Consider the following 11,577-nt stretch of genomic DNA (forward strand, 5'->3'; position numbering starts at 1 on the left):
GGAGGAAGAGGCAGTGATTTGCAATAGCATTGATAGTCTTGTCATGCAATTTTCATACAATTGTCAATTGTAGAACTGTCTCTTTCTCGGGAAAAGCTATTTCCTTTTATTATCTACTGGTAAAAAAATGAAATTTTCACAATTTCATAGTATTTTTCCATCCTCATAGTGTGGCTGTATAAATATAAAGGCTTTTATGGTTATATATATATATAAAACACAGGAAAATCACATGTTTGACTGCACTGGGCCTTTAAGTGTTAGTTCAAGTTTAAGCATCAGCCAATTTGAATTGTCAACGTGGTTGCGCGTGATGAAAGGCTATATGTTAGCTCTTCCCATTACATAACCTGGCACATTTAGCCCCTATGCTAACCTCACCATGTGGCACTGATTATTTCCATTAACAAATTCAGTATCATCCTATAAAATTCAAGGCTTGCTTCTTTTCTCCTTCATTTGTTCTTTCCCAAGTGTAATAATAACTAGGCTTTACACAAGGAGGAACGGGTACCGAGTCAATGTGCTGGGGTTGAAGGAAATGAGGAAAGGAATCGAGGATGGATGAATTGAGAAAGAGTCTAGCACTTACCTGTCAACTAGCTCACATGTGCTAAACACATGAGGCTGAGTTATACTGAGTTATACTGAGTTATACTGAGTTATACTGAGTTACACTGTCGAAGGCTGAGTTATTCTGAGTTATACTGAGTTATACTGAGTTATGCTGAGTTATATGGTCGTAGGATGAGTTATTATGAGTTAAACTGAGTTATACGATCTGTATAAAATCACCAGGAGCCAGGCTCGCAACACTGAGATAAACATCCATCTGAAAAATGATGTGCGTTTTTGTCACGCCCTGGTCTTAGTATTCTGTGTTTTCTTTATTATTCTGGTCAGGCCGGGGTGTGACATGGGTTTATTGTGGTGTGTTTTGTCTTGGGGTTTTGTTAGGTATTGGGTTTGTGGCTTAGTGGGGGTATCTAGCATAGTCTATGGCTGTCTGGAGTGGTTCTCAATCAGAGGCAGGTGTTTATCGTTGTCTCTGATTGGGAACCATATTTAGGCAGCCATATTCTTTGAGTGTTTCGTGGGTGATTGTTTCTGTCTTTGTGTTTGTTGTCACCAGATAGGCTGGTTAGGTTCTCACGTTTATTGTTTTTTGTTAGTTTATTCATGTATAGTTTTCTTCATAAAAAATCATGAATAACAATTCCGCTGCATTTTGGTCCGCCTCTACTTCACCTAAAGAAAACCGTGACAGTTTTAGCTGATTAGCAGATGGTTGCTATACATTAAGAACGCTCTGATAGAAAAGTGCTCTGTCACGTCTAGCTACGTCGATCATTTTCATTTGCTCGTACAGAATTTGAACCGGATACATTCACGACCACGTGGTGAAGTTAGCATATGGCTAAATGCGGCAGGTTGTGTAATGGGAACAGCTAATGTTATTTAATCGTCTGATGGTTAAACTTAAACTTTTTTATAATGTTCACAAGTATAGCCCCAGCAAGTTTCAACTTGTAAAAACAATTATGTTCTTCATATTTCGTGTATATCTGTACGTTTACAGCCACTTACAGTACACATGTCAGTGTGAATACTCACCAGTATGGAGAGAGCCTCAGTGTTGTTGATGGAGCAGGCTAACATGACAGGAGTGTTGCCCAGACATCCTTGTAGGTTAGACTCTGTCTTATAGTGGGACAACAGGAGCTACACACACACAAAGGAATAATGAGGCCTTCAGTGATACATAAATACCTCTCTCCGCTCTCGGCTTCCTGACACAGGGACAGCTGGTATCGTCACCCCAGAACAGACAACAGAAAGGCTGACAAGGTCCTAGAGTCAACAAGGTCCTACGAGTCAACAAGGTCCTACGAGTCAACAAGGTCCTACGAGTCAACAAGGTCCTACGAGTCAACACGGTCCTACGAGTCAATGATGTCCTAGAGTCAACAAGGTACTACGAGTCCACAAGGTCCTAGAGTCCACAAGGTCCTAGAGTCCACAAGGTCCTAGAGTCCACAAGGTCCTACGAGTCAACAAGGTCCTACGAGTCGACAAGGTCCTACGAGTCAACGATGTCCTAGAGTCAACAAGGTCCTACGAGTCAACAAGGTCCTAGAGTCAACAAGGTCCTACGAGTTAACAAGGTCCTACGAGTTAACAAGGTCCTAGAGTCAACGAGGTCCTACGAGTCAACGAGGTCCTACGAGTCAACGAGGTCCTACGAGTCAACGAGGTCCTACGAGTCAACCAGGTCCTACGAGTCAACCAGGTCCTACGAGTCAACCAGGTCCTACGAGTCAACCAGGTCCTACGAGTCAACCAGGTCCTACGAGTCAACCAGGTCCTACGAGTCAACCAGGTCCTACGAGTCAACAAGGTCCTACGAGTCAACAAGGTCCTACGAGTCAACAAGGTCCTATGAGTCAACAAGGTCCTATGAGTCAACAAGGTCCTACGAGTCAACACGGTCCTAGAGCCAAGGGTTCTCATGTTCAATCATCTTTAGCACAGTGTGTGGCTGCGGCTGAACCCTTTCTATTCAGGTTTCCCCAGCCACATGATCTAACCCCAGAGTGAACACATAATTTACACCCACACTCAGTCACCCACACTCAGTCACCCACACTCAATCACCCACACTCAATCACCCACACTCAGTCACCCACAGGGAGGGGCAATATCTGAGGTTGGAGGGGCAATATTCCTCAGACAATTACTTTAGAGTTGTTGAAAATAATGTTTTGATATTTCTATATGTAACAGTATCGATAAATAATCTAGAGCTACATGAAACAGAATCTATAAATAATCTAGAGCTACATGAAACAGAATCTATAAATAATCTAGAGCTACATAGAACAGAATCTATAAATAATCTAGAGCTACATAGAACAGAATCTATAAATAATCTAGACCTACATAGAACAGAATCTATAAATAATCTAGAGCTACATAGAACAGAATCTATAAATAATCTAGACCTACATGAAACAGAATCTATAAATAATCTAGAGCTACATAGAACAGAATCTATAAATAATCTAGAGCTACATAGAACAGAATCTATAAATAATCTAGACCTACATAGAACAGAATCTATAAATAATCTAGAGCTACATAGAACAGAATTTATAAATAATCTAGAGCTACATAGAACAGAATCTATAAATAATCTAGAGCTACATAGAACAGAATCTATAAATAATCTAGAGCTACATAGAACAGAATCTATAAATAATCTAGAGCTACATAGAACAGAATTTATAAATAATCTAGAGCTACATAGAACAGAATCTATAAATAATCTAGAGCTACATAGAACAGAATCTATAAATAATCTAGAGCTACATAGAACAGAATCTATAAATAATCTAGAGCTACATAGAACAGAATCTATAAATAATCTAGAGCTACATAGAACAGAATCTATAAATAATCTAGAGCTACATAGAACAGAATCTATAAATAATCTAGAGCTACATAGAACAGAATCTATAAATAATCTAGACCTACATAGAACAGAATCTATAAATAATCTAGACCTACATAGAACAGAATCTATAAATAATCTAGACCTACATAGAACAGAATCTATAAATAATCTAGAGCTACATAGAACAGAATCTATAAATAATCTAGACCTACATGGAACAGTATCTATAAATAATCTAGACCTACATGGAACAGAATCTATACATAATCTACACCTACATGGAACAGAATCTATACATAATCTACACCTACATGGAACAGAATCTATACATAATCTAGACCTACATGGAACAGAATCTATAAATAATCTAGACCTACATGGAACAGAATCTATACATAATCTAGACCTACATGGAACAGAATCTATACATAATCTAGACCTACATGGAACAGAATCTATAAATAATCTAGACCTACATGGAACAGAATCTATACATAATCTAGACCTACATGGAACAGAATCTATACATAATCTAGACCTACATGGAACAGAATCTATAAATAATCTAGACCTACATAGAACAGAATCTATAAATAATCTAGACCTTCATGGAACAGAATCTATAAATAATCTACACCTACATGGAACAGAATCTATAAATAATCTAGACCTACATAGAACAGAATCTATACATAATCTACACCTTCATGGAACAGAATCTATAAATAAACTACACCTACATTGAACAGTATCTCCTGATATTTTGACAATGATTTCACCACAAGCCTGTTTCACAACTAAAAGCCTAAATATGTATAACCTCTAGGTAAATTAATAAACATGTTTTTTTCCACAAATTTGTAATTTCCTACAGTTGAAGTTGGAAGTGTACATACACTTGGGTTGGAGTCATTAAAACTTGTTTTTCAACCACTCCACAAATTTCTGGTTAACAAACTATAGTTTTGGAAAGTTGGTTAGGACGCACGCCCCCGCAATACCGGAAAAAGACGTAAACAAAGGAATTAGCGTAGCCGGCGCTACACAAAACGCAGGAATAAAATATAAAACATTCATTACCTTTGACGAGATTCTTTGTTGGCACTCCTATATGTCCCATAAACATCACAATTGGGTATTTTTTTCCAAGCTGTTTAAAGTCACAGTCAACTTAGTGTATGTAAACTTCTGACCCACTTGAACTGCTACAGTAAATTGTAAGTGAAATAATCTGTCTGTAAACAATTGTTGGAAAAATTACTTGTGTCACGCACAAAGTAGACGTTGAAAATTTGCGCGATTTTTAGCAAAATGTTGAAAAAAAAGACCCGAGCTCCAAGAGGTTAGGACATCTACTTTGTGCGTGACACAAGTAATTTTTCCAACAATTGTTTACATCATGTCCTCATCTTATCTATTTGTAGTGCAACATCACATTGCTAAAAAATGTGTTAATTTGGCATGCCTATAGATTAGGCAACTGAAGGCATCTAGGGAGTATTTCAACTTTAAATGTGTTAGAAGACTGAAGGCATCTAGGGAGTATTTCAACTTTAAATGTGTTAGAAGATAATGATACGCCCTCAAACATTGTATGCCACATTGTGTTCAACATTATCAGCAAATGACTTGATGCCTACTGTGCCAAAGAGAATTAGAGTCGTTAAACGGGAGTGACAAGTGTGTTGATATAAAGGAATTATTGTCAAAATTCAGCTTTTAACAACCATCAGAATTGGTAAAAAAACATTCTGCATGCCAACATATTAGGCAATAATTATGAGTAGACAAAGTGATCGTGTCAGATGAAAACAATTTCAAATGTTTTACTATTGAAAAATGTGATGTACCGTCACAATCACTGCGGTTGTCTGGAGCAACGTGTGCTATAGAGTTCACAGCTGGCGATGCCTCATCCTGATTGGTTTTCCCCCAATTTACAACATGAGTGTCATCACTATCTTTCCTCAAACTGTCGTGATTACCAGATGAAAAAAACGTTTATGACTTGATTTTTGTCAGGTCAGTGATTTTACATCCTAAAACCTGTTTCAAGACAACAACAAAAAAATCCTAGCTTAGAATTTTTCTGAGACGCTTTGTGGATACGGGCATCATCATCATCATCATCATCATCATCGTCATATCAAGACAAAAACTGGAAACTGAAAAATACAAGGTCAAATCATGACGTCAGTGATCTTTAGGTCGGAAAGCTCTAGAAAGAATCCAAAGTTCCCAAGTTTGAATTCCGAGTTGGATGACCGTTAAAAAACTATTTTTCCAAGTCAACCCATTTTTTTCCCCGAGTTCCCAGTGGTCTTGAAAGCACTGAAGTCAGAAGTTCCAAGTTCCCAGTTCCAGTGATTTTGAATGTATGTCCTGTTTACATCGTGACGTATTTTCATCACGCACTATATAATCTTTACGGAGTCTTGCCCCTCTGCTGAACGTACAAGTGTAGTGTTTGTAACGCAAGATGGTGGACAGCCTGTCTATGACATTTTCATTCAACAATATATTGTTTCAGGTGAAAATAAAACGTGTTTTGTAAAGTTACTTTTGCCTCAACTTTTTTCTCTAACTTTATAGCAAAGGCTAGGTTGTAAGATAACCTTGTAGCCAGCGACCTCCACCTAATAATTTCATAAAATACAAAACATAATTACCGTCAGAATCAACTTAAACAGGAGGCAACAGTCATATAATATAATTAGCTTAAAACGTCTTAAGGCTGAGATCCCGCAAATGGGATCGATATGACAACACCCAGTGAAAGTACAGGGCGCCAAATTCAAAACAACAGAAATCCCATAGTTAAAATTCCTCAGAAATAGAAGTATTCTACACTATTTTAAAGATACACTTCTTGTTAACCCCACCACGTTGTCCGATTTCAAATAGGCTTTACGGCGAAAGCACCACAAACTATTATGTTAGGTCAGAGCCAAGTCACAGAAAACACAGCCATTTTTTCAGCCAAAGAGAGGAGTCACAAAAATCAGAAATAGAGAAAAAATGAATCACTAACCTTTGATGATCTTCATCAGATGACACTCATAGGACTTCATGTTACACAATATATGTATGTTTTGTTTGATAAAGTTCATATTTATATCCAACAATCTCATTATACATTGGCGCGTTATGTTCAGTGGTTCCAAAAACAACGGGTGATTTTGCAGAGGGCCACATCAATGAAAATACAAGTGTTATGCATGGAACTTTAGATACACTTCTTAATGCAACCGCTGTGTCAGACTTCAAAAAAGCTTTACGGAAAAAGCACACCATGCAATAATCTGAGTACAGCGCTAAGAGACCAAACAAGCCAAAAAGAAAGCCGCCATATTGTGCAGTCAACAGAATTCAGAAATACCATTATAAATATTAACTGACCTTTGATGATCTTCATCAGAATGCACTCCCTGGAATTCCAGTTCCTCAATAAATGTTTGTTTTGTTAGATATTGTCCACTATTTATGTCCAAATAGCTACTTTTGTTAGCGCGTTTTGTAAACAAATCCAAACTCACGAAGCGCGTTCATTAGGAGCAGACGAAATGTCAAAAAAATTCCGTTACAGTCCGTAGAAACATCTTCAATAATGTTCCAACCAGAGAATTCCTTTGTCCTCAGAAATGCAATTGAACGCGAGCTAATTCTCATATGAACGAGCATCACGAGCTCAAGGCCTTCTGGCAGACCTCTGACTCAATCCCCTCTCATTTGGCCCCACTTCACAGTAGAAGCATCAAACAAGGTTCTAAAGACTGTTGCCATCTAGTGGAAGCTGTAGGAAGTGCAACAAGATGGATATCCCACTGTATTGTCAACAGGGAATGAGTTGAAAAATGACCAACCTCAGATTTCCCACTTCCTGGTTGGATTTTTTTCTCAGGTTTTTGCCTGCCGTATGAGTTCTGTTATACTCACAGACATCATTCAACATCATTCAATCAGTCAATGATTTGAATTGTGATTCTGATCCAACCATAAATTCATACATGTTCCCCTGAGAGAATGGTAAATCAGCAGGGTTTTGGAAGGAGAAGGTACGATCTGGTATAGGCTAAGTAAGGCTCACAGTGTCTCACCTTGACCAGGTGGTTGTGTTGATAGCTGACCGCCAGGTGTAGAGGAGACATCAAGGCCTTGTTGAGGACGTTGGGTTCGACCCCCAGCTCTAACAGAGCCCTGCAGCTCTCTGGCTGGTTCCTCTCCACGGCCCAATGCAGCGGCATAGACCCCTCGTCATCGTACAGGTTCCACTCTGGGGAGAGAGAGGTAGGAAACATATGCATCCACACACAGTCACGGGATAAACAGACACATGCATAAACAGACGCATACACACACGCACAATGACAGTACACACACACACACACACACACACACACACACACACATACACGCAATTAAGCAGAGGAAAAGGATAAGTAATAAACTTATTTTTAAACAAACAGAACTCAGTTGAACAACCATGTTCTAGTGTGCGTCCCAAATAGGATCATATTCCAAATATAGTGCACTACTTTTAACCAGAACCCTATGGACCGTGGTCAAAAGAAGTACACTACATAGGGAATAGGGTACCGTTTGGGATGTAAGACCCCAAGAATGTCATGGCGCTGAGCGGGAGTCTCACCATCTCTGTGTGTGATGCTGCAGATGAACCTGATAACAGGGATGTTTCCTGCACCAGCAGCGTGGTGGACCAGTGAGGCACCAGAGTCATCCTGTTCCCTCAGTACTCCTGGGTTCCTCCTCACCAAGCCCTCCAGCTGGGACACATCACCTCCCCGAGCACACTGGACAGAGGTTAGGAACCGATGGGGACAGAGGTTAGGAACCGATGGGGACAGAGGTAAGGAACCGATGGGGACAGAGGTAAGGAACCGATGGGGACAGAGGTTAGGTACCGATGGGGACAGAGGTAAGGAACCGATGGGGACAGAGGTAAGGAACCGATGGGGACAGAGGTTAGGTACCGATGGGGACGGAGGTAAGGAACCGATGGGGACAGAGGTAAGGAACCGATGGGGACAGAGGTTAGGTACCGATGGGGACAGACGTAAGGACCTGATGGGGACAGAGATAAGGAACCGATGGGGACAGAGGTAAGGAACCGATGGGGACGGAGGTAAGGAACCGATGGGGACGGAGGTTAGGTAGCGATGGGGACAGAGGTAAGGAACCGATGGGGACAGAGGTTAGGTAGCGATGGGGACAGAGGTAAGGAACCGATGGGGACAGAGGTAAGGAACCGATGGGGACAGAGATAAGGAACCGATGGGGACAGAGGTAAGGAACCGATGGGGACAGAGATAAGGAACCGATGGGGACAGAGGTTAGGTACCGATGGGGACAGAGGTAAGGAACCGATGGGGACAGAGATAAAACATTCTGTTTTGCTGGTTAAAGCCAGGTTTTTCTGGTTGGTTTCCAACATCTCACAACCTAGATCCTAAATGTTTAATCTTGTGAACTAAGTTTATTAGTTCACTCTGTCCCCACCACCCGATGGGGACAGAGTTAAGGAACCGATGGGGACAGAGATTTTATTTTTTTAACCTTTATTTTACTAGGCAAGTCAGTTAAGAACAAATTCTTATTTTCAATGACGGCCTAGGAACAGTGGGTTAACTGCCTGTTCAGGGGCAGAACGACAGATTTGTACCTTGTCAGCTCGGGGATTCGAACTTGCAACTTTTCGGTTACTAGTCCAACGCTCTAACCACTAGGCTACCCTGCCGCCCCTCCACTCTAACCACTAGGCTACCCTGCCGCCCCTCCACTCTAACCACTAGGCTACCCTGCCTAAGGAAAGGGTTCATTCCTTTCCCCTTCAGTCAATTCAGGTAAACTGAAAGATTTGTATGTATTGTATGACATCACATTTCCTGTTTCTTCACGTTTGTATCAGATCCAAACTCCTCATATAGAGAGGCATTGAGGACAACAGGTATTGGAATGGAAAAGTTCAGTTTCCTTCCTGAATAAGCAGTGAACCCCGGAAAATACTGAGTACAGCAAAACAACAGAAACAAAGATAACATAACCAAAGAGGTCCAACTTTGTTTTGGGTCTTTGGTTCCCTGTGGGGGTGTCGTGGAGGTGTGGCCTATGAGTGGATGGGGTTTAACTGTAGATTACCTATTTTATACAACCTGAGGTGAGAGGATTGCAGATGTTCTGTAAATGTTTAGAAAAAGTGCCATGCATCTTTCTTTAACCTCTCCCCTCATATCCCACTTCCCTCCCTCCCACTCACTCACTCACTCACTCACTCACTCACTCACTCACTCACTCACTCACTCACTCACTCACTCACTCACTCACTCACTCACTCACTCACTCACTCACTCACTCCCCTCCCCTCCCCTCCCCTCCCCTCCCCTCCCCTCCCCTCCCCTCCCCTCCCCTCCCCTCCCTCTCACTCCCCTCCCTCTCACTCCCCTCCCCCTCCCACTCACTTCCCACTCCCTCCCTCCCCCTCCCTCTCTCCCCTCCCACTCCCTCCCTCCCCCTCCCCCTCCCTCTCTCTCCCCTCCTACTCCCTCCCTCTCTCTCCCCCCCCACTCCCTCCTTCTCCACTCCCTCCCTCTCCACTCCCTCACTCTCCGCTCCCTCCCTCTCTCTCCCCCCCCACTCCCTCCCACTCCCTCCCTCCCCCTCCCACTCCCTCCCCTCCCACTCCCTCCCTCTCTCTCCCCTCCCACTCCCTCCCACTCCCTCCCTCCCTCCCCCTCCCTCTCCCTCCCTCCCTCCCTCTCTCTCCCCTCCCACTCCCTCCCTCTCCACTCCCTTCCTCTCCCCCTCTCTCTCCCCTCCCACTCCCTCCCTCTCTCTCCCCTCCCACTCCCTCCCTCTCTCTCCCCTCCCTCTCCCTCCCTCTCCCCTCCCTCTCCCTCCCTCCCTCTCCCCTCCCTCTCCCTCCCTCCCTCCCTCTCCACTCCCTCCCTCCCTCTCCACTCCCTCCCTCTCCACTCCCTCCCTCTCTCTCTCTCCCCTCCCACTCCCTCCCTCCCTCCCTCCCTCCCTCCCTCCCTCCCTCCCTCCCTCCCTCCCTCCCTCCCTCCCTCCCTCCCTCCCTCCCTCCCTCCCTCCCTCCCTCCCTCCCTCCCTCTCCCCTCCCACTCCCTCCCACTCCCACTCCCACTCCCCTCTCCCTCCCTCCCTCCCTCTCCCTCCCTCCCTCCCTCCCTCCCTCCCTCCCTCCCCCTCCCTCTCCCTCCCCTTCCCTCTCCCTCCTCTCTCCCTCCCCCTGCCTCTCCCCTCCCACTCCCTTCCTCTTTTGCGATCCTTGACAAGCCAAAGACACATTTCATATTTTAAACAGACATTTCAATGAACAGTAATGCGTTGGAACTTGTACTAACCTCAAACAGGTTTGTAGCTGCCAGCATAACGTCTGTTTTTGCATTGAGTTTATGAGATGTTGTTGCATCTTCAATCACACACTTATAGGAACTGTTCTGCCGTGCCACTTCCTTGGTGAACTGCATGGGGGACCCTTTTAGAGGTTGCACAATCCAATGTAGAAACAATCACTGAATGGAAGAAGGATAGAATGATGTCAGCAACACACGCATGTGCACTCAGGAGAACACATATACACATACTCCTGCAAGGCAGTTAACCCACTGTTCACCGGGCTCTCGAAGACATGGATGTTGATTTAGGAAGCTCCTCTGATTCAGAGGGGTTAAATGTGGAAGATACATTTTAGTTGAAGGAATTCAGTTGTACAACTCACTAGATATCCTCCCCAGCAAAAGTGTGGAGGGGTGGTGAGGGGTGGAGAGAGGGAAGGGAGGTGAGGAGGGGTGGAGAGAGGGAGGGGAGGTAAGGAGGGGTGGAGAGAGGGAAGGGAGGTGAGGAGGGGTGGAGAGAGGGAGGAGAGGTGAGGAGGGGTGGAGAGAGGGAGGAGAGGTGAGGAGGCGTAGAGAGAGGGAGGAGAGGTGAGGAGGGGTAGAGAGAGGGAGGAGAGGTGAGGAGGGGTAGAGAGAGGGAGGAGAGGTGAGGAGGCGTAGAGAGAGGGAGGAGAGGTGAGGAGGGGTAGAGAGAGGGACGAGAGGTGAGGAGGGGTGGAGAGAGGGAGGGGAGGTGAGGAGGGGTGG

The 11,577-nt window shown here is 43.7% G+C and overlaps 1 protein-coding gene across 1 annotated transcript in view; it reads right to left on the minus strand.

Annotated features, from left to right (window-relative positions):
* The window catches only part of LOC109866443 (transient receptor potential cation channel subfamily A member 1-like), a 72,289-nt gene extending 61,290 nt beyond the window's left edge, over positions 1–10,999 (minus strand). Inside the window, exons 1-4 of the mRNA XM_031836433.1 lie at positions 10,837–10,999; positions 8,103–8,265; positions 7,552–7,727; positions 1,615–1,722 (exon numbers count right to left, since the gene is read on the minus strand). Of these exons, the coding sequence (XP_031692293.1) occupies positions 1,615–1,722; positions 7,552–7,727; positions 8,103–8,265; positions 10,837–10,962 (573 nt within the window). The 5' untranslated portion in view covers positions 10,963–10,999. The remainder of the gene's footprint in view (positions 1–1,614; positions 1,723–7,551; positions 7,728–8,102; positions 8,266–10,836) is intronic.
* Positions 11,000–11,577: the final 578 nt, after the last annotated feature.

Source organism: Oncorhynchus kisutch, linkage group LG11 (assembly GCF_002021735.2).
Source record: "Oncorhynchus kisutch isolate 150728-3 linkage group LG11, Okis_V2, whole genome shotgun sequence".
Lineage (NCBI taxonomy): Eukaryota > Metazoa > Chordata > Actinopteri > Salmoniformes > Salmonidae > Oncorhynchus > Oncorhynchus kisutch.